Consider the following 24,545-nt stretch of genomic DNA (forward strand, 5'->3'; position numbering starts at 1 on the left):
TTCATCTAGAGGTTAAAATGACCTTAAATAGCATTTGCTTTATAAACTCTGGTTAATATTGGCCAAATAAATAATTCCCTAGGGTCAAAATACTAGCAAGGCACTTATTAATACATGCTAATAAAATAAAACCCATTAGTTTTCAATTTAAACCTATTAATAAATAATTAATATATATATATATATATATATATATATATATATATATATATATATATATATATATATTAACATCTATATGAATTCATTAACTTAAGATATTTAAATATAAACTATTAGTATTCAAAAATATACATGGAATACCCTATTCAAAATTTGAATAGGGTTCCCCTTTTTTTTTAATTTCACTTAATCCATTTAATATTCGTATGTAACCCTAAATTTAAAGTTACATTTACCACACATATATTTTAATTAGATCCATTCTGAATTTACCCTAACCCGAAATTTGGGTTAGCGCATGTGTGTTTGTAGGTTGGAGGAGCCATGGCGGAGGAGGAGACGCATTTTTTAACTATGCAGGTGGTGGCGAGGTCGGCAGAAACAAGGCATTGGGGGGGGGGGGGCATGTGAGGGCGTCGCCGCCCACAGCAGCGTCGTTGGTGCCACTGTGGGTCGCGGACTGCAATGATGTCATGGCGTCCCTGTGGGATGCAGCCCGCAGTGGTGCTGCAGCGCCTTTGTGGACCACGGCCCACAGCGACGCCCGCGGCGCCTCTCTAGGTCGCAACCCACAGCGGCGCCTCTGTGGGTTGTGGCTCACAAAGGGCCTATGCCGCCTGGGGGCCCGTGAGAGCCACGGCTCCAGGTACCCTTGGGGGGTAGGGTTTGGCACCAAAAAAAAATTTAAATATATATTTTTATTTATTTAATAGAGTATATATATATATATATATTTGATATATATATATATATATATATATTTGATATATATATATATATATATATATATATATATATATATATATATATATATATGATTTTTTTTTGATAGATTTAGTTTTCAAATTTACCTAAATATGAATATATTTTTTGTGCTTTCTAAATAATGCAAAAATTAACAAAGTATTGACAGCATGGAAATAGAGGCAAAATTTCTTTTATTTACTTTAAACAATCTATTTATATTTCTTTTTCCTAAAATCACATAAAGCGGGTTTCCAAAACTAACAGATTTAAATAGGATATTCCTTTTTCTTTTTTTTAAAAAAACCTAGTTGCTAACTTTAGAGATAGACTACTAATTCTAGATTTATTTTCTGCAATAAGGAAAATGATAGAATTTAATAAATTTTAACAGCAACTTCATTAGCCTAGAAATCATTTAAAATAATCCTTAGAGATAGGCAAATTAAATCTATTTAACCATAATTTGTAAATGGAAATAAAAATGCTTACTTTTCTCTTACTAACATGCAAGCTTACTACTTCTCTCACTTCCATTTTTTTTTTTTCGATATGCATAAAGGGATAAAATGAACTTTTATTTCAAAAAAATAACATGATTACAACATATATTATTTCAATAAGTATAGGAACTTAATCCAAAAATAAACATTTTATTTTTGCAATAATAACTTAATAGAATAATGCATTTCTTTAAAGCATATTTAGAATACAATATAGTCAACATTACAAATGGGTGAGATACCCAACTAGTCTCTCATTTCTATTAAATGAGGACTTTAAATAAAATGGATACATTTATTTCTCAAAATAATTACAACATATAGCTTTTCTTTTACATTGCTGCAACTAAAATATAATATCCCATTCCCAAATCTTTTTCTGCAAATCAAGTAAAACTAGCCACTCCTAGCTTGTCTTTTTCTTTTCTTTCCAAGCAACCTGCATATAAATCATAAGGCTATGACCATGGAGAGCTCACCTCTCAGCCTAAGCTTTTTAGAAGCCACCCCCGAGCTTGGAGAACCAAGCTCTAGATAGGTTACACTCAAGCAAACACAACAAGCAAGGGAAAACACACAACAAACACTTTCCCAACCAAGGCTACACTTCACCACAAAATGTGGTGCTTTCACAAGGGTGGAAGTGGACCAAATACCTTGAGGAGACTGCAAGAATGGTAGATCACAAAGCCATCTCATGGAAACCAAAGATATATCATAAGTTCATTAACCCCACATCCTTATGCCCCCCAAGGCATTCATGCCATACTTTCTCTCCTTATGACCCCCAAATGCATAAACAAGGCTATGCAACAAGGGTCACATGTACAAACCCTTGGGATCACTCTCATAATGAGAGCCTCTCACTCTAAGGCTGTCAAACTCCTTCCACCCCCAAGACCATCCTACTCTCCCAAGAGTAGAAGGCCCTGGGTTACTCCCAAATCACAAGAAAATGCATAAAAGAAATAAAAGATAGGTCACATAATAATTTCACAAAGGAAAATACAAGAAAACAACTTTTACATACAAACAATCTTTCCAACATAAACATGCAACATGAAAGGGAGAAGATGAACCAACCTTCAATCTGCCCAAAGGTTTGCTAGAACTAGTTTGAGGATGAGCAGCCCAATTCCACAATCCTTTCTTCTACACTTAGCCAAATTTCTATCCCAAAACTATTATTTTCAAAATTGCAAGATCTCCAACGATGGAGAGTGGGTGATTAGCTCCCTAAATCCCTAATCCTTGCCTAAGAAGGCCTCAATGAGAGTTCTCATTGGTTCCTCTTCCCAACCACTTATAGGTTGCTAAAAGTGGAAAAAGAAAAAGTAAGAAAAAGTGGGGAAAAGAGTCTCACATCAAAAGGGAAGGTTATCTAACCTAGATGGAACCTTCTAAATTGAATTTTCGTTCATCTTGGAAAAATCACTTTTTGAGGTGACTAAACAATCACATGGGAGTAGTTATCTACTAAAAAATACCCCTAACCCATAGGTATACCCTTTGGACCTTTGGAAAAGCCCTAAAACTAACCCTAGGAGTCCTTTTGACCTCTTAGAAACCCATCTAAAGTTAACCTACGGGTCAAACCTGAGTTGACCACTCCCAAGACTCTCTACCCAAGACAAATTTGGGACCACACTCAAATATTTGAAAGGGCTTTGGTTAAAACAACTCCCTCCAAGAGACAAGTCAAAATCAGTGACACTAATCAGCACATGTGTCAAGTGACACAATAAAATACATTACAAAATTACACATGGAACTTGTTTGTTGTTGGATTTAAATAAATCAATAAATAAAATTTAACACACATGCATCATTTACTATTACAAATAAACTATGATACATATAGGGTGTTGTCTCTCCAAATAGACAACCCCTAGTTTTACGAACGTACATAGGTCTAGGTTTGATTCTCCATAATATTTCCATGGTCACATGGATGATTTTCCTATGCATCTCAATTACACATTAGTAATTTCAAATAACGTCATATAATATTTAAACACATGAATAAGAAAACACATCAAACACTCTACATACAATTTGACATTAACAAATCAATATCTCATATATCCCAATTTATCCACATAAGCAATTATCATAATCCTCATAATTTTGATCCATTCATAAGGTATGCATCCTATTTCTATCATCATAATAAAGTCCTGCAAATCCAATAATGACATACATCATCTCAAAGTTATCCTATTCTAGAATCATATAAAGTTCTATATCCATAATTCATAGAAATGAAACATCAATATACATCAATGTTATCCAAATCATGGAATCATATAAGTTCTAAATCCATAATGCATAAAAATAAAGCATCCATAATAGTCTCAACATCAAAATCACTGAAATGCTAGGATGAGTCGGGGTAGGGCCTCACAAATACGACTTAAACAAACTTGGTCTCACAATTTAGACCATTGTGACCCTTATTGACCCAAATTTCATTACAAGACCCTAAGTGACAATGTGACCCACATTGGACAAAACTTGTCACACTTCTATTACACTGATTACATCAATGACCCATTGGGTCTTATTACATTCATCCTAGACTAGTATTCAACTAACAGGACCTTGATCGATGCCTTCATAGGTGGTGCTCCTGCACCATGGGTGGTTTTTTTCTCTTTGGGATACTTATACCTTATGGTTGGGATTCCTTCAGGCAGTTTTTTATGCACTCTGTATTTTGTACCTTCGAGGTGCAAGATTCTTGTAAACTCCTATTTTATTTAATAAAATATTTTTAGTGACCTTGGTCATTTTTATCAAAACAAAAAGAGAGTAAGGGGTGAAATATTTACATGTGTATTATTTCATGTACTAAAATACCTTTTGAGATTTATTTTTCCTTATAAAATTAATGTATTTCTTTAATGGTTTGGCAAACAGTAATGTATTATCCACTAATTAGGTAATTACATGTCTAATATACATTATATTGCTCATTAAGTGCTATAATGTTGATACAACTTCTTTGAATGAGGAAATTTAACATAAGCATTGATTTTCTAAAGTATGAACAAACATAAAATATGCCTATGAATCCTCTATCATATATATATATATATATCAAATACCATGAGTATTTAATAAACACTTAATTAAATACAATATTTTTTAATGGAGGATATATAACCATAAAACAACTAAATATTAGATTTTGAAGCTTAAATATGCCACTTACTAAGACGTGTATCCTATTCCATTATTGTCAGTCTTTCTAATGATTTTTACAAGATTGACAATAAATTATCGATTTAAATATAATTATTTTATATTATAATTAATATTTTAATTATGATATTTTATCATTTATGATAGTGAATATAGCTAATATATATGAAGAAAAATTTCATCCATAATATTGACTAGCTATCACCTCCGCTATTATAAGTGTCTATATGAGAGTGAAAAGGTGTCACAAAAATTAAATCAATATCAATAATTGTAAAGAAGAATTTTGGCCTTAAGTTTGTGATGAAGTGTTGATAAGATAGCATCCATTACATGGATTGATGGATACCCTAAAATAAATTCATGCACTAAATTATAAGAATAAGTATTTTATATGGTAGCAATCCCTAAAATGATAGGAAAAGTAACATGGTCAAGGGATTCCCATGTGGTCCTACCAAATACCAGCTTATTGGTTGTAATGTTTAGAATATTAGAATAATTAACATGTATACCCAATGAAGTGTTGATAGGATAGCATCCATTACATGGATTGATGGATACCCTAAAATAAATTCATGCAATTATATTATAAGAATAAGTATTTTATATGGTAGAAATCTCTAAAATGATAGGAAAATTAACATAAACAAGGGATTCCCATGTAGTCCTACCAAATATCTTATGTCTAGAATATTAGAATAATTAACATGGATCATATAAGGAAAATTCTTGTTGCGTATATTTGATCAAATGTTTTATTTTTCTAGTACAAGTTATCGTCTAATATGCTCATATCCAATCATAGAATATAGTCACCTATACTTATTAATCAAATATAGAGATAAAAATTTGTATAGTGTGGAGGATGTTCAAACATTATCTTGAATTATTACTTATAGTATAAATGATAAGCCCTTAGCAGTAAAGAACATTATGCATTAAATGATGCTATGATTTTTTTTAGAATCGCGTGCATTATTCTCCATGTATGCATGCTTAGGTTTAGAGTGAGATATTGAAATAAAATGGACATAACAAGTGGGAATAGAATTAAGATTATTCTAAAACATAAATCATTAGAAAATCTGAGTCATTAAAAGAAATAATTCTAGTAGCATCATTAAGATAAAAAAAATTGACCTAAAATTTCGATAATAAATTAAATGAACTATTCCTATAATGTCACCAATAGCATGGAACTAAAACTAAGATATAATAATAGTAAAAGAAAATTAATAATACCTACATTAATTTAATACAAGAAATAATTTTAAAATAGAAATAAGAAAGACATAATTTATATATCTTCCAAAATCATAGCCTCCAAAGTACACTTAATTTATAATTATTTAATGAAAGTAATTATACATTTCACTGTGTTATCATAATTTATGAAGAGTTCAAGGAAAGAGATATTTGAGCCACTAGATTCATGTAGATAGCCTTCCCACAATCTGTGTCCCTAACACAGGCTCTCCATCATGTGAAAAACTAGTGTGTTTGGGATCAACACCAAAAAGATGATCAAGTATGTCTATTTGAAACAACAACATTAGATTTCTCGCAGAATGAAATCCTCTATCATGGGAACTGTCTGAGTTTTGAAGTAGAATTTGATGGTAAATTAAATCCTCTATCATCTGAGCCAGTTGCATACTTTGATTGGAGTTTAAACAAAGGAGATGTAGATTCCATTCTTTTGCGATGGATGAAACAATACTGAAATTTATGTGTAGTGTTTTCCAGAATAGTTTTGGTAAACATCAAGAGATTGAAAATTTTCAAACAATTGGTTGGAAAAATCTAATATCAGAATTTTTTTTTTGAAAAGGCCTTAATGATAATATGAGTCGGAATAGTTTAAATAATCTAATATCAGAACTTTTTAGAATAGGTATGGTAACATGAATTTTCATTTTGGAATGATGAATGGGTGATAAGATTCTTTCACATTGAGCATCCTTAAAAGCAAAAATATAGATTATTGTATTTTGCCTTTTGTTTCTATTTTGTGGTTGTTTTTTTGTTCTTTATAATATTAGTCTTATTTTTATAAAAAAAAAAATTAAATATTTTAAGAATATTAGAATTAATGTCACAACCAAACATGTTCTATTAGTTCAATTCACAAATTTCACTAAAAAACTAAAAATTTATAATATGATTAAAATTATAAATTATATCTCAACAGTTGTGATTTATAAAGAAAGATGAAACAATCTAGTTTAAAAATTTTACCAAATTTTATCAAAAAAATTATTCTTCACTTAAAATTTACAAAAAATAATTGATTTCTAAACAATTTCTATAAGTAATTGTAAGAAAAATTAAGATAAATTTAATAGCTATTCAACATTGAAAAATTAATATAATATAAAAGAAATCTTAAAATAGCATTCATAGCTCTAAAGATAAAAAATTAATACTCCAAAATATTTCATATCCAATAACAACAAAAAAATATATATTTTTGGTAGGATTCTTCAGATATGTTTAATTATGTATTCAGATTATTGATATTTTCAAAAAAAAAAATCACATCCACATTTCCTTTTCATTCACAATTTCAAATATGAAGCTTTAAATCATGTCAAGATATACTATACCATATAGGTAGCACAATTTGAACATTATTCATCTTGTCACAATAGATTATCCAAGAAATAAAGCAAGAAAAATTATTGGGCTTAGGATGTAGATGTATATGAACTTCCCCAAATTCCTGATTCTGTGGTAGCTCTATTTCTTTCATTATTAATAAAAGGTGAGATATCTATTGGTAATTGAATAGTTTTAGGGCTACCAAGAAATGCACCTCTGATTGTTTTTAATCTATCAACTATCTCAGTCATATCAGGTCGTTGTTGAGGTGACTCCCTTGTGCAAAACAACCCAATTTGTATTAACTGATTAAGGCATTCCATTCCCATTGATGTCTCTAATTCGTGAGCATCTGTAAGAAGGCAATTATCCACCACATCTGAAATTCTATCTGGAAAATGTATTTCTATCCATTTTTGTAGATTGATTCCTTCATTGAACATATTATCAGTTGGTCTCTTCCTTGTCAACAACTCTAAAATTAAAATTCCATAACTGTAAATGTCTCCCTTTGTAGTAAGATTTCCGCCTATTCCATACTCTATAACAATAATAAATAAACAAGAATAAATTACTCCTAAGTTATTTGAAAAATTACACAATTTATAAGATAAATAAAGAAAACTAGTGAAATGCAAAGTGCAGTAACAAAAAAATTCATACCTGGTGCAATGTATCCAATAGATCCTTTAAGTGCATTTGTAGAAGTCAAAGAATCCATGGAATTTCCCAGAATAATATTGGAAAGGCCAAAATCTGCTATATATGAAGTCATGTCGTCTCCTAATAGGACATTGCTAGGCTTGAGGTCACAGTGAATCACTTGATCAAAGCAATAATGGTGAAGGTATACCATTCCTTCTGCTATCTCCATTGCTATTCTCAATCGGTCATTCAAATTTAATCTGCATCTACCATCTTCAAGGGGATATAACCATCTCTCCAAACTTCCATTTGACATGAATGGAAGAATTAGGGCTTTAAAGTCAAGGTTGGAGCATGCTGAAATAATTTTAATTATATTGCGATGCCGAATTCTCTTTAATACACTGCATTCTCTGTTGAAACTTTGGTGAGCATGCTCATCTTGCAACTTGAGAACTTTAACGGCAATATTTCTACCATTCTTTAGAACCCCTTTATAAACTGACCCAAAACTACCAATTCCTAAAAGATTTTCACCATTGAACCCAGTAGTTGCATCAACAAGGTCTTTATATGAAATTTTTGGAGGCCATACATTGAGAATAGGGATATTGGAAGGTCTACATGATCTATAAGAAAATGCTACCAATAGAAGAGACATGATCAAAATTGCAATGCCTACTACAATCACCTTTTTTGTGACTGATGCCTGTTTGTGATGAGAATGAGAGCATGGCGTCAAGTTTATCCATTCACCACAAAGACCAAGATTTCCCATAATTTCTGAGGCATCAAGTGTTGTGAAAGCTCCTTCCTTTGGTACCTCTCCGATTAGCCTGTTTAAAGAGAGGTTGAGATGTCGAAGCATTTTCATCTTTTTGAAATCCACCGGTATCAAGCCTGACAAATTATTACGAGAAAGATCCATGTACTGTAGATTTTGTAGATTTGATAGTGATCCTGGGATTTGCCCCTCAAATGCATTTCCAGAAAGATTTAGATATTCCAAGCCCTTGCAACTTTCTAGTGCGCTAGGAATGCCACCAGAGAAATTATTCTCAGAAACATCTATAGCTAAAGCCATAACCATTTTGCTCATTTCCAAAATAGAACCTTGTAATGAATTCTCAGAAACATTGAAATAAAACTGGATATTCTGGAGACCTGCAACTTCAGGAGGTATACTTCCTGTTAGTTTATTGTGTGCAAAGTCCACCGTTTCCAATGTCTGACATCTCCCTAAACTAGCAGGTATTTTTCCTGATAGTTGATTATAACAAAGATCAAGCACTCTTAATTGTGGAAGGTTGCCAAGACTATCTAGAATTTGCCCTGAGAGCATGTTATCACCGAGTTCCAATAATCCAAGGCTTTTTGATCGGCCAAAACTTTCTGGTATTCTTCCTTGTAAATTGTTTGTGTCTAGAATCAATCTTTCTAGATTTGGAAGTTTACCCAATGTAGATGGAATGGTCCCATTGAATTGGTTTGCTCCTAGGTCTAACAGCACCATGTTTGTGAGATTACCAATCTCATCTGGTATGTTTCCCCCAATTTCATTTGAGGCTAACACTAAATATGAAAGTGAATTTGAAAGGCGGCCAATTGTAGTGGGCAAGACGCCAGTGAGATAATTATGTGACAGCTGAAGATTTTCCAAGCTGGAGCAATTAGTTAACACTGTTAAAATAGATAAACCACTGCTTCCACTAACAAAATGATTTTGCCACAGAACTAGCCGTCTCAGCTGCTGCATTTTGCCGAATTCCGGGGGCACTGTGCCACTCAGTTGGTTTTTACTCAAACCCAGCTTTTGCAGCTGAGTCCAATTACCCACTGAACTGGGTATTTCTCCAGTGAGTTGGTTTTCCCACAAATGCACTACTTGTAACTCCGAGAGCCTTCCAAACTCCCATGGAATTGGGCCGTTTAAACGGTTTTGACTTAGGTCCAATACCTGGAGACGAGTGCAATTTGAGAGGGCAACGGGCATCGATCCTGTTAAGTTGTTGGAGCTAAGATCAAGAATGGTTAGCTGACTACAATTTGCAATGGTGACGGGGATCGATCCTGTTAAGTTGTTGATGTCAAGAGCAAGCCTGTTTAGCTGACTGAGCATACCCAACTCAGCAGGAATACCACCTTGGAATCTATTGTCGCCCAAGTCAAGGTTAATTAAAAAGGACATCTTTCCTAAGAAAGGTGGGATAATACCTGTCAATTTGTTTGCTCCTAATCCCATGGTTTCTAAATTTGAAAGAAGACTAAATTCAGAGGGAATGCTTCCACTTAAATTGTTATACGACAGTATGAGAGATTGTAAAGAACGACAGCCTCTTAGAGAGGATGGAATGTGACCTTCCAAATTATTACGAGACAACCGAAGCACTCTCAAGCGAAATAACCTTCCAAGCTGATATGGAATATGGCCCTGGAAGCTATTATTATAGAGAGCAAGTACTCTAAGGAAGGAAAGATTTCCGAGAAAGGGAGAGATGGGGCCAGCTAATCCCATACCTGTGAGATTCAATGAAACCACACGCTGTCGGCGAGAAGAGCAGATAACTCCAGTCCAATTGCAGAAGGTGTGAGTGGGAGACCAATCAAGCAAGGAATCAAATGGATCAAGAGAGATAGCAGCTTTGAAAGCCACGAGAGCTTGTTGATCAGAATAATTAGAAGGCTTTGCCAGCGCAGAGAGACAGAAAAAGAGCAGCAGGGGAAGCATCATCATCACTTTCATCCTTACTCGTAGACACCCAGCAAAAATGAAATAGTTGATAATGAGTATTGGGTTCATTTTTAAGTTTGTCTTAAGAGGTTCTCATAAAAATAAAATACGCGCATAAGGCGGAGCGCGTGGGTGACATGACAAAAGGATAACCACCGCAATTACAAAAAATAACGTGAGTGCTAAGTTGAGTGCGATTAGAGATTAGAATAGACTCCACTCCTCCACAGCACTTGTTAATGGCCAAACCACTCTTCCTTCACAAATGATGGCCTCTTTTACTTATATTCTTCTCTTTCTCATATTTTTTTGGCCTTCATCCGCGTCGAGCTCTTTCTCACGGAACTAGGGAAATAACAAATTAAAGTCTACGCTGGTTAATCATACGAACAGCACCAATGACCGGCTGAGGAAGATATGATCGATGACATGGCGTTGAGAACAACTGTCAGTTTTTTTTGTTTTTGTGTTTTTTCCAAGTTTTTATGCTTTAGGAGGATCAGCAGTTCGTAAAACTGCTATAGTTTTTTAAGTTTTAATTCTTGTTACCATTGCTGTCAACGCAATAAGGCAGTTCGTTGTTTTTTTGTTTTGTTTTTTTAAACAATAAAACTAAATAAAGCTACCATAGCATTTTTATTTTTATTTTTTTATAACAATAAAACTAAATAAAGCCACCATAGCATTTTTTATTTTATTTTTAATTTATTTTTTTTGGTTTTTTTTTGGGTTTGTTCGTTTGTTTAACAATAAAATTAAATAAAGTCACCATAGCATTAAAAAACTGATAGTTGTTCTCAACACCATGTCATCGATCATATCTTCAATCTCCTCCATGAATGATGAATGGAGGTGACTCCCAACTGAGTTCTGAAAGTAACAAAAGTCAATACTGGAAGAGCGTTGGTGAAGATATCAACAATTTGTTCAGATGAAGGACAAAACTGCAACTCCACTTGTCCATCTTGAACCAAGTCACGAATGTAATGATGACGGATCTCTATGTGCTTTGTTCTAGCATGAAACACATGATTCTTTGTCATGGCAATAGTGCTACTATTATCACAATAGATGGTGGTTGGATGCTTAGGAACAAAATATAGATATGTCAATATCCTTCTTATCCATACTGCTTCAGAACTTGCTGATGAAGCTGCCATGTATTCCACTTCTGCTGAAGAAAGAGCCACTATTGCCTGTTTCTTACTACTCCAGGATACAACTCCAAAGACAAATGAAAAAACATAACTAGATGTAGAATTCCTATCATCCACTGAACTGGCCCAATTTGAATCTATGTAACCAACTAGTTCAAACTTGTCAGTGGGAGAATATTGAATGCCAAAATTCTGTGTACCGCTCACATACCTCAAAAAAAATTTAGCAGCCCGCCAATGTAACTCATGTGGATCCTGCATGAACAGAGAGACGAGGCTCACAACATACATAATATCAGGTCTCGTGGTTGTGAGGTACATGAGGCTACCAACCAAACTCCTATACCGAGTTACATCAACCTTGGGACTAACATCTTCCTTGGTTAGTTTTTCACCAAGGGCTACAGGGGTTGCAAATGCTTTGCATGTCACCATGTTAAACTTCTTCAATAAATCAGCTATATACTTGGATTGAGAAATAAATATACCTTCTGATGTTTGTTGTACTTCCACACCAAGAAAAATAGTGCATAAGTCTCAGATCTGACATTTCAAACTCTTGTTTCATTTATGCTTGAAACTTCTCCATGAGAGCTTTGCTATTACCTATATAAATCAAATCATCAACATAGAGGCAAAGACTAGGAATGGCGGACTTTTCGGGAGGAGGGGAGCAGCGAGTGAGATATTCGAATTTCAAACATAGGGATGGCGGACTTTCCGCAACTAGTGTTGGAGATCATGCAGGTTCCCAGGCATCCCAAGGTTCTGAGGGGGCCAAGGTGACAATCAAATCAGTGGAAGATAAAGATTCCAAAGTTGGGGACCCACATGATAGAGGTAAAGTAAAGAAATGGATGTCTCTATTTGGAGTCTGGTCGTCAGTGCAATCTGGACTTCCGGAAGTTGAAAATCTTTCTGATCCAGCGACAGGGGTTTTTACTATATCTGTGTCGGATAAGTTGGTTGATTTCTCTGTTTTTGGCCTGGCTATGACTTTGGTTGGTCGTTTTGCTGGTTTTAGACCTAGCATCGATGTCATAAGGAACTTTATAAGGAGAAAATGAGTTCTCAAAGGCCAAGTGGATGTGATGGCTTTGCCTAGGGGGTTTTTCTCCTTTGCTTTTAATAATGAAGAAGATTTGAACAAAGCGCTTTGTGAAGGTCCATGGATGTTTGGCAAGTCAACTTTGGCTTTACAGAAATGGGCTCCTAACTTACCATTGGATGATTCCATTTTCGTGTCGGTTCCTGTGTGGATGCATCTTCCTGACCTTCCATTGGAGTTCTGGAATGAGGAGGTTTTTAAAGGGATTGCAGGCTCATTCAGGGAACTCCTGTCGATCGACCCAATGACTGTAGCCAAATCTAGGTTGGTTTTTACTCGTATTTGTATTAGTGTTAATCAAATGACAGATATGCCTCAATCCATTGAGATTTTGTCTAAACTGGGGAAATGGACCCAAGTGATTGAATATGAATCTCACCCATTTGTGTGTTTTCCTTGTAAAAAGTTGGGTCATTGGGTGAAATCTTGTCCATCCAAGAAGGGTAAGAATAGTAAAATTGATAGCAATATGAAGCAGAAATGGCAAACGAAAGGGAAAAATGATGTTCCACCTTTAGAGGTTATCCCTAAGAAGGAAGCGACGGAGTTGGAAAATGAGGAAAAGAAGGGTATGAACAACAACAAGGAAAACTCTGATTGTGCCTGTTCTAATAGTCAAAAAGAAAGTAACAAGGAGGAAGAGAATGGTACCGAAGACCTAGCTCAAAAGACTGAATCTGTGGATTTGAAGGTTGATCTTATCATCCTGGCAAAAGCTGATGATTTATTCAATGATGATGCTTCAACTTCATCTAATAATAAGGAAAACAGGGAAGACTTTAATGATGCTCAGGACTGTAATATCTTGGAAATGGTGCCTTTGTTGTTATTAACCAATGGAAGTCCTAAGCAGATTGAAAATATGATCCTGAACTCCCAATGTAAAACTCCTCCCAAAAGCAAGGAGAGGGTGGGTCTTGAGGGAAATCCTAGGATATCCGGTATTAAAGAATGCAAGTCAAATAATGGAGGACCCAATGGAGGTATTTCAACCAAAAGCAAGAACAAGAAGGTTGCAGATGTTGGAAGTTAGAGCAAAAAATAGGGGATACCCTCTTTAAAGAATCAAAGGGAACAAGAAAGTTGGAAGAACCCTGTTGATGGAACACAGAGTTCTATTGAGTTAGCCTTATCCTCGGTTAAAGTATGAAGATAATCTCATGGAATATGAGAGGGTTTAACGCCCCCCACAAGAAGGATGTGTTACGTAATATTGTTAGAGATCATAAACCAGATGTAGTTCTTATTTAGGAAAGTAAGATGTGTAAGGATATAGTGGAAAGAATTAGAATTTTCAAAAATAATGGTGTAATTGGAACAAGCTCGGAGGGTGCCTCTAGAGGCACCGCTATCTTTTGGAATCAGAATTCTATAAAAGGTAAGGAAATTGCTTCAGGGGATAATAGGACCTCAGTTTTGCTTGAGCATATTAAGGATAACTTTGTATGGGTTATCTCTAATATCTATGTGCCAAATTCTAAAGTTGGAAGAGCTAAATTTTGGAGGAGCCTGGCAGAAGAGAGACAAAGTTTTTATGATAAAAGCTGGATGATTATGGGAGATTTCAATACTCCTTTAAAAGAGGATGAAAAGATGGGAGGCCTTCCTTTGTTGTAAGACAGTTTACAAGATCTCATGGACTTTATTAATGATCAAGCTTTGATGGATGTGGATCTCAAAGGGATTAATTATACATGGACCAATAGAAGAACTGGCCTTGATCTCATTCAAGTTAGGTTGGATAGACCCCTAATCTCTCTTGATTGGCTCTCTAAGTATAATTATTCTTTGGCGTCTATCATTAAGATTGGTTCTGACATTATCCTATCTCTTTCATTGCCAATTCTACCTCCTCAAAGCGTAATTTCTCTTTTAGATTTGAAAAAGCTTGCTTGTCCCACCCCTCTTTGGAAAAAATTGTTTTTGAATGGTGGAATTCGAAGGTTGAGGGTACTGCTTTATTTAGAGTTGCCAAAAAGCTTAATATTATCAAAGCCAAGGTCAAAATCTAGAATAAAGAGACTTTTGGAGATATCTTTAAAATGAAAGCCAATATTAAGACAGATATTAAAGAAGTTCAAGATAAAATTCAAGTGAAAGATCTTTCTAAGGATTTGAGGAATGTTGAAAATGGGCTGCTTTCCAAATGCCATGAAATTATCTCTAAGGAAGAAACTTTTTGGAGACAAAGATCAAGAGTGTTGTATTTGAAGGGGGTCAGTGCAAGAAGATGAGTCCACTTTTTGGCCAAAAAGTGGAAGTGTTTTCCCTGATTTTCAAATTTTGTCTCATTTGAGCTTAAATTTTGAAACACTTGGAGATTGAATCTTGGAAAAAGTCAGTAATATAAAAGATAGCCCTCTGAGTGTGCTTTCCAAATATGTAATTTATTTTAATACTCACATAATAAAAAATAACTTTTGGAATGGAGTTCTAAAAACTATGTTTTAAAAATGCTTGTTTCAGGACCATACCATGCATGTGTACGTCCCACACTTTTTGACACAATTCAAATTATTTTCTCAAACCATTTTGGGAAATGGTTTGTAACTCACTGAAGATTGATGAGCATTTTTTTCTGTATTTTTTTTTTAAATATTTTATTTTTTATTAATTTTTTAATGACCGTAATTATGTTTTTAAAAATTTGACGTGTACGACCCACATAATTTGATGTAAACTCAACATTTTTTAATTTTTTTTTTTTAAAATAGAAAAGAATTTTGTGTAGATTGATGACATATAATTTTTTTTTCAAAATTCATTAAAATAAAAAAGTTATTAAATTAACAAAATTAGTTAATATTTCAATTTTATGGACCTGATTTAGTATAAATTAAATGAAAAATAGTTAAAATAATCATTTTTTAAATAAATTTACATATTTAGAATCTAGACAGCATAATCTGAAATGGGTTTTTATTTCGTATAAAAATTCTCTAATTACAGGCATGTAAATGATTTCAGAAGATCATATTTGTGCTTTCATTCATGAAGATTTGAATTTTCAGGTCCATGTCTCAGGTGTGGCCATCCCAGGTCTATCCCGGGCCTAATCCCGAGCCAAGTGGCGGGTTGTGGAATCAACTTCCATAGAACAGGCCCCCATTTTCAAACAAGGGCGGCATGTGGAAAAAAAAAGAAAAAATACAATTTAGAAATGGGGGCCTGTTTTTTAGAAACGGTCCCCCGCTTTTAAAAACGGGCCCCCATTTTTAAAAGCGAGGGCCCGTTTCTAAAAAATGGGCCCTCGTTTTGTTTAAAAGCAGGCCCTCGTTTTGTTTAAAAGCGGGCCCCCGTTTTATAACAAAATGGGGGCCCGTTTATTTTTGCTTCGGGCACCCGTTACCTTTTGGCTCGGGAGCCCGAAGCATAAACGGGCCCCCATTTTTTGAAAACGGGCCCCTGTTTATAAGAGCGCATTTTCCAACGCGCGGACTTCCGTGAATTTGTGACTCATTACCTTGCACTTGCCCAAGAAAGGTGATTAAAATACCCGATTTTTCCACATGACTACTCTTAAGAATAGAGCGGCCAATAGGATATCCAATTTATCCAGCAATAGGGGGATTTTGTTGGATGAAAATGAAATAAGAAAGGAAACTATGGATTTCTTTAGTAATCTTTTGGGACATGTGGATTCTCTGGATATCAAAAATCAAGACCTTCTAGCTCAAGATATCCCTTCCATTTTGAATGAGGATGACAACAAAATTCTCTCTAGGATCCCTTCTAATAAGGAGATCAAAAAGGTTGTGTTTTCCTTTCTTGGAGACAAGTCTCCTGATCCGGACGGATTCCCTATGTTCTTCTTCCAAAAATTTTGGAATATTGTGGAGATTTACATTTGTAATGGAGTTAAATAATTCTTTGGATCTAAACAGCTTCTAAAAGAACTCAATGCTACCTTTATTGTCCTCATTCCTAAGATCCCTAGAGCTGATTCTCTCAATAAGTTTAGACCTATCAGTCTTTGTAACTTGGTGCTCACTTCTAGAATGCTGGATATCCTCCCTCGCATTATTTCTGCCCAACAAAATGGTTTTCTCCCTAGTAGACAGATTCTGGATTCCATCATTTCAATGCATGATAATATTCATTCTCTAACTGTAGCTAAAAAACAAGGCTTTTTTCTTAAGTTGAACATGTCCAAGGCCTATGACAGAGTGAATTGGCAATTCCTTTTCAGAATTATGAAAGCTTTTTGGTTTGGGGAAAAGGTGATACAGCTATGTTCTTAGTTGACTGGTACTACCTCTTCTGCAGTTATTATTAATGGATCTCCATCCAATTTCTTCAAAAGTTCTAGAGGTCTAAGACAAGGGGATCCTATCTCTCCTATCTTGTTTACTATCTTGGCAGAAAGTTTGGGTAGATTTATTATGAGAAGTGTGGAGGAAGGGAAACTCAAAGGCCTTAAGCCTTCCTCATCCAACTTAACCTGTACTCATGAACAATTTGTTGATGACTCTATTACCATGGGAGTAGCTACCATAAGAGAAGTGAGAAATATGAAGAGTGTCATGGATTCCTAAGAAGCTGCTTCTCGGCAAAAAATAAATTGGGATAAGAGTTCTTTGTTCTTCATCAACACCCCTATGGATAGACAAAGAAGGATTGAAAGGATCCTTGGATGTAAAATTGTTGAGTTTCCTTCTACTTATTTGGGTCTCCCTCTGTGCTTAAATCCTTTGGAGAATTTTTGGATGAAGCTGGTTGATAGATTTAATTCCAAACTAGCTGGGTGGAAGGGAGCCCTCCTCAACCAAGTAGATAAGGTGACGATGCTTAAGGCTACCCTTCAAAATCTGCCTATCTATGCCCTTAGTCTGTTTAAAATCCCTAGGAAGTTTGTTGAGGCCATTGAAAGAATTCAAAAAAAATTCTTATGGTCGGGAGTGGAAGATAAAAATAGAATCCCCTTTATTGTCTGGAATAATATTTGCACTCTTAAGGCTTTTGGGGGTCTGGGAATAAGGAACATTATGACTATGAATAATGCCTTGTTTGCTAAACAAATTTGGAGAATGAAAGGGGAGGAAAGGGAATGGAATTCCATTTGGAAAAAGAAATACCTTCACATGCAACTATTTGATGAAGAATTTATGGATAAATCCTTTCTTGTGGAAGGCTCTGCAATTTGGAATGTTGTTCAAACAACCAAAGTCTGGGCTGCTGCTGGAAGAAAGTGGAAAATGGGGAATGGGATAATTATCAGATTCTGGGAGGACAGATGGATTATGAATAAACCGATGGAGGGAATCCCCATTCTTAATGAATGGAAAGACTGGTTTAAAAGAAGGTATGGAGACCTTGTTATGGACTACTGGAGAAATGGTAAGTGGATTGAATTTAGCCAGTTTTGTCTGAGCTTAAGATTTTTGGAGACCTTGCTCTCTTCCAAAATCTTCATGGAGCATTCTGAGGATTGTATGATTTGGAAGGAACCTTCTGATGGGAGATATTCTATGTCTTCAATTGTCTCTATTCATTACAAAGTTCTAGAAGAGATTCCTCTGTGGGCGAAAGTGTGGATAAAGAAGTTGACTCCCAAAATTAATATCTTCTTTTGGATTTTTATCCAAAATAAGGTGTTAACCCTTTATAATCTCCATAACCATGGATTTGTTTTTCCTAATAGGTGTTATCTTTGTTGCTGAGAGGAGGAGTATGCCTGCCATATCCTCTACTAGTGTAATTTCAGTCGGGATATTTGGAATATTATTCTTAATAAGTGGAAGTTGAGCTGGATTTTCCCAAACTCTATTGAAGAGTTCTGACAGCAATGGAATTGCACTATCTCTAATTCTAAGAATGTTGAGCTTTGGAAACTTATTCTCCCTATTGTCATCTGGAACATCTGGAAGGAGCCTAACAACAGGATTTTTAGGGGAAAAAATGTGAATCCTAAAGTGGTGGTGGCTAAAATCTACAAAGGGATCCATGAATGCTTATATGGAATTGATACTGGTTTATCTGTTAAAGAAGACTTTAATGAAAGATGGAACCTTTCCAATACTAGAAACAACAAGGATAAAGGTAGAGATGGTTTTTTCTAGCACTTTCCTTCCCAGGGATGGATCAAGGTCAATTTCGATGGGGCTTCTAAGGGAAATCCTATCAATGCTTGTTATGGGGGCATTGTCATGAATTTTGTTGGAGTTTGCCTTGTGGCTCTTGCTGGCCCTTTGGGTAACCAAACTAGTCATTATGTTGAAGCTTCGGCTACCCTAAATACTCTGATTATACCTAAAAATCTCAATCATGACAAACTATGGTTGGAGGGAGATTCTCTTAATATTATTAAATGCCTTAAGGGTGAAGTTGTGTCACGAACTGTATTTAAGAGATATAATATAGGTTTTTATTTATGCATTGAAATTGAAACAAATATGAGCATTCATTTTTATGATAATTCAGTTGTAAGGAAATGATGTATGCATTTTAATCATGCAATATGTAATTCAATAACTAGTATTATATTAATTGGGGATTATCAATGCTGATGAGTTATTGAGTGCAAGTGATGCAAGGACAGGTGAACGAAGTTGAAGGCGAGAACATGACTCAGGTAGAGTTGTTTATAACTTATGAATTCAGTAGACTAGGGGAATCTCACACACCACAATAGAAAATTGTTTGTGCAAATATGACTTTGTCAAGGCATAATTGTTTGAATTGTGACTTCATTGATGTTTATTTTATATTGAAATTATTTCAGTAAAAATTAGTCATTACGTTGATTGCATATTTGAAAATGTACAATAGTTGAAAAATTAGGGTTAATTAATTAGTGAGTTAACATTTTTATTAAATCTGATTTAGAATGCGAACTTTATGTCAACATGATTTCAATGGTATGAAGTTGATTATTTTGTTCATTGAGAAATAAGTATTATGGTCTCATCGATAAGGTAATTGTATAAATTTTGTATGCATAGAGATTCGATGATTATTTATAAGTTAAATAATTTGGAAAAGAGTAAGTGATTTAACGATTTAACGTTTCTTATATAGGATGATTTAATGTTCCTTGTATAAGAGAATGTAATTTTATTAATGATCATTTTGTTTACAATGATATAAATTTTATATACATATTAGTTAGATAACTTTGAATTTGATCGTATATATGTATGTATGTATGTATGTATGTAGGTGACTATGAATTATGTGTACTTATTTGAAATTACGCTTAAGTGATTATTTCCTTATTGTATAAACATGACCATTCAAAGTAATGTATTTATGAATGTACATATATTAAATTATGATTTTGTATTTTAGTTATAAAACCTTTTTACGTATAGACTTTCTTTAATATAATTACGTAATATATGTATATTTATATGTCTAAAAATAGGAAAGGTGTTGGATTGAAATCTCAGGTTAGTAAGAAGCCGATGAAGGTAGTCGACTTGGCACCACGACTGGCAGTAAACGGAAGAGGAAACCAATGGTAGGTAGTCGACTTGGCACCACGGCAGACTTAGAGTTTGGCAAGACGATATCCATCAACATAGATAAACATGGAGGATACTTGGCAACGATGGCGACAAACCTACACCTAACAAACACTTAAGTGTTTGTAGTAAAATCCAACATTGCATGCTACCCAATGGGTTAGCAGAGGAGGTTGGTAGTAAGTTAACCATTTCATCTGACATCAGCAAACAACTCCACAACCTTAGTTTATGGCTAACTAAAATCCGCAAACTACTCCCTCATCCCACGGTGACTGTAGTCGATTGCTAGCTTCCAAGGAGATAGCTTTGAAATAGTCCACGATCTTTGGCTTGTAACTGCAGGAGAGAAGAGTTAGCAGGCACGTGGTGCCATAGAGTTAGAATAGTATACGTTAGAAAGTTGTCGATTCCATGATCCATGGTGAGAGGAAGTCGACTCATCTTCTACGACTGCAAAAGATGTTGCTTAGTTTCCACTTCTCCATAGACGTGAGATAGTTAAGTTAGAGACCTGTCAAAATACAGAAAAAGACTTCAATTTGATAACCATAACCGAGCCTCAAACTTAGGAGATATCATAGGGGAAATTTAGAATAAATACAGGCATAAGATCGAGAGGAAAGAGGAGGAAAAAGATAGAAAATAGAAAAGGAGCAGATAGATATTAAGTTAGAATTATAGACAGAGAAAAAGAGTTGCTTTTAGCAGAGATAGAAGAAGTATAGAAGATCAGTGAAAGAATTTTGAGTCATCAAGGAAGAGGTAGATCCATTTAGAGGAGGCACGATAGAGATCTTTTAAAACCAGTTTCAAGCGTAAACAGGTCGGAATCCTATTTTATTTTGGTTATATATGCAATAAGGAAGTTAGAGAGTTAAATCTTTGTATGTAGTATAAGATTTCCTTTATGATATCCCATATTTTAATTGAATATGTGTTTTTATTCCTTGAATAGATGAAGAAATAAATCTTTAGGTGGAATATATATTGAAGTAGTTAAGATAGTTAATTTTATTCTTTAAAGAATGCGTGCTCAAACTTTATTCCTTTATATGAAAGAAAATCATACTTGTGATACACATTCTTTTTACTTTGTATCTATTCAAAAATTGTTGATGAAATTATATTGCTTTTCAAATTACAAAAGATTGTATTCAATTAGGTGAAAGAGATGAAATAGTGTTTATTATACAAAATTAATAGGGATGATGTTATTTCAATTAGTCAAAAGATTATATTCTTAAAATGTATTCTTGTTTGTGGGAACCAAGCTAAGGATAGGCTTGTGTATAGAAAGTTATCTTCTGGGACGGGTGTCGAATATGGAATCTTAGAGAGAATAGTTGTTTTTTCCAACTACTTATTTTTTCTATGCATGGAATTATACTCAGTCGAGTAATGAATTGAATTATCCATAGAAATAGATGGAATTCTTTATTTTATGCTCTCTACCATATCCTTGCATCATAATGTTTATTTCTTAAAAGAATTAGAAAAATGAAAATGCTTGTATCATCTAGGCATGCACCAGATTCCCTCTTGTCTTTCAAATTATTTGGTTAAAACAATTCGTGCAGGGTCGAGTATTCTTGATTGACCAAGAATTTCGAGGAAGCGTAAGCTTCAAGGTGTTAGGGTTTCAAGCAGATTCGAAGCAAATCTGAACTAACAATTATATGCAGATTTAAATACAAAAGATAAAGAAATAAAATAGCACACAGATAACACAGAGATTTAATGTGGTTCACCCAGAATGGGTTACGTCCACCATACACAGTCGTCCAATCTTTCTTATTATCAAGCAAAAACAGTACATCAACCTTACAATGCCTTAAGCATCCCAGCCGCTTATAACATGCATTTTTAGGGCAACAAACAAAGTCGGCCTTTTTAGGTTTTTATTACAATGTCAGTTTTCATCAACAAAATGGCAAAAAAAAAATACTGGGGGGCTCCCACCCCCGAACCCCTGCCCGCGGCCCAGCCCGGCCCCAGACCCCGACGAGGATACGTGCTGAGTGTACAGTACTTTGCTGATCAGTCACCACATTTTAACAATCTCCCACTTAGAGACTGATCAGGCTCCACACCGAAAAATCTCCCCCTTGGAGACTGATACTACACGACACCACTGTACATGCAACATCCACTGGATAAAACACTAAGACTCGACTGGTATAAATTCCATAATTATCAATCAAGAAGACCAATAGAAACTGATGAAGAAATCAGCTTCTTCTGTGGAACTGCCTTCGTGAACATATCGGCAAGATTCTCACTTGTGTGAATCTTCTCAAGTTGTAACTGACCCTCCTCCAAAATAGTCTGGATGAAGTGGTACCTAAGCTGAATGTGCTTTGTCCTTGAATGAAAAGTAGAGTTCTTCGCAAGATGAATGACACTCTGGCTATCAGTATACAATAGGCTATCCTCTTGTGTCTGACCCAATTCCTCCAGAAAAAATTACAACCAAATCATCTCCTTGTTGGCTTCTGTAGCAGAAACACACTTAGCTTCAGTGGTTGAAAGTGCAACAGCCTTTTGCAGCCTAGAAATCCAACTGACTGTAGTTCCCCCTATAGTAAAAACATACCCTGTAGTACTCCTCCGTGAATCAATATCACCCGCCAGATCAGAGTCAACAAATCCACTTAGAGAAGCATTAGATCCTTTGAAACATAATGCCTTCGTAGTAGTTCCTTTCAAATACCAAAGAATCCATTTCACAGCATTCCAATGTTCCATACTTGGATTACTCATAAACCTGCTCATAACTCCCACTGCATGTGCAATATCTGGCCTTGTGCATACCATTGCATACATTAGACTGCCAACAGCTGATGAATATGGGATGTTAGACATTTTATTAACCTCTTCCTATGCCTTTGGGCACATCTCCTTAGTCAATTTGAAATGACTAGCCAAAGGTGTACTAACTGCTTTTGCATCCTGCATGTTAAACCTTTTCAACACCTTCTTTATATACTCACTTTGGGACAAATTCAAGGTTCTATTTTTCCTATCCCATGTAATCCTCATACCAAGAATTTGCTTGGCTGCACCCAAATCCTTCATAGCAAATGACCTGGCTAATTTCTATTTAAGATCATTTATATGTTGCATGTTAGACCCAGCAACAAGCATGTCATCAACATAAAGCAACAAGATAATATAACTGCCATTATCAAATCTCTTAAAATATACACAATGATCAGAATGACATCTATGATAACCGTGTTCAGCCATGAAACTATCAAATTTTAAATACCATTGTCGGGGTGCTTGCTTTAGGCCATACAGACTTTTCTTCAACCTGCACACCAAGTTCTCCTTACCTTTGACCTCATATCCCTATGGTTGCAACATGTAAATTTTCTCCTCCAAATCTCCATGGACAAAAGTTGTTTTGACATCTAATTGTTCAAGATGTAAATCATCTGCAGCCACAAGACTAAGTACGGTTCTAATTGAAGTTATTTTTACAACTGGAGAAAATATTTCATCATAATCTATACCCTTTTTCTGTGCAAAACCTTTTACCACAAGTCTGGCCTTATATCTGTTCTGACCTCCTTCCTCCTCCTTCAGCCGATAAACCCATTTGTTAGGCAAGGCTCTTTTTTTTGCAGGTAAAGGGACTAAGTCCTAAGTCTTATTTTTCATCAAGGAGTCCATCTCCTCTTTCATGCCTAACTCCCACTATTGTTTGGCATCTCCCTACATTGCTTCTTCATAATCTTCTGGTTCACCAGAATCCGTTAAAAAAATAGAATACAAAGAAGGAGAAAATCTTTCAAGGGGTCTACTTGTCCTCGTAGAACATCTAACACTTGCAGGAGTTTGTGGGACAATTTGTTGTTGTTGAGTATCAGGTACCTGTGGCATTTCATTTTCAAGAATCTCATCCAACACCACATATTCTTGTTTGTCATGTTCATGCTTCTTTTCCTGCATCTGTTCTTTATACATAACCTTCTCATTGAATATAACATCTCTACTTCTAATTATTTTCTTATTTTCAAAATCCCATAACCGAAAGCCATATTCATATATCCCATATCCAATGAAGGTACATTTCTGAGATTTAGCATCAAGCTTGGTTTTGTTTTCTTTATCAACATGGGCAACAGCTTCGCAACCAAAAGTTTTTAGAAAAGAATAATTTACCTTTTTACTAGTCCATGCCTCCTCTGGAATACCACCATCCAAAAGGGTTGAAGG

At 34.9% G+C, this 24,545-nt stretch overlaps 2 protein-coding genes across 2 annotated transcripts; both read right to left on the bottom strand.

Moving 5' to 3' along the window:
• Positions 1-7,303: 7,303 nt before the first annotated feature.
• On the bottom strand, positions 7,304-10,605 carry LOC131065426 (putative leucine-rich repeat receptor-like serine/threonine-protein kinase At2g24130). The gene is made up of 2 exons (XM_057999933.2): positions 7,881-10,605; positions 7,304-7,758 (listed from the first exon to the last, which is right to left on the bottom strand). Exons 1-2 carry the CDS (start codon positions 10,603-10,605, stop codon positions 7,304-7,306), a joined length of 3,180 nt encoding a protein of 1,059 aa, XP_057855916.2.
• Positions 10,606-11,568: 963 nt separating this feature from the next.
• Positions 11,569-12,185, bottom strand: LOC131065427 (secreted RxLR effector protein 161-like). The gene is made up of 2 exons (XM_059219086.1): positions 11,724-12,185; positions 11,569-11,607 (listed from the first exon to the last, which is right to left on the bottom strand). Exons 1-2 carry the CDS (start codon positions 12,183-12,185, stop codon positions 11,569-11,571), a joined length of 501 nt encoding a protein of 166 aa, XP_059075069.1.
• Positions 12,186-24,545: the final 12,360 nt, after the last annotated feature.

Source organism: Cryptomeria japonica, chromosome 4 (assembly GCF_030272615.1).
Source record: "Cryptomeria japonica chromosome 4, Sugi_1.0, whole genome shotgun sequence".
Lineage (NCBI taxonomy): Eukaryota > Viridiplantae > Streptophyta > Pinopsida > Cupressales > Cupressaceae > Cryptomeria > Cryptomeria japonica.

What these genes read in the sequence shown, in the direction of transcription:
- LOC131065427 (XM_059219086.1), bottom strand. Translation starts at nt 12,185, where the DNA reads ATGGTGACATGCAAAGCATTTGCAACCCCTGTAGCCCTTGGTGAAAAA. An exon ending in CATCAGCAAGTTCTGAAGCA is followed by an intron (nt 11,608 to 11,723) that starts GTATGGATAAGA and finishes GTTTCATGCTAG; the next exon opens with AACAAAGCACATAGAGATCC.
- LOC131065426 (XM_057999933.2), bottom strand. Translation starts at nt 10,605, where the DNA reads ATGAAAGTGATGATGATGCTTCCCCTGCTGCTCTTTTTCTGTCTCTCT. An exon ending in TATTGGATACATTGCACCAG is followed by an intron (nt 7,759 to 7,880) that starts GTATGAATTTTT and finishes TTATTGTTATAG; the next exon opens with AGTATGGAATAGGCGGAAAT.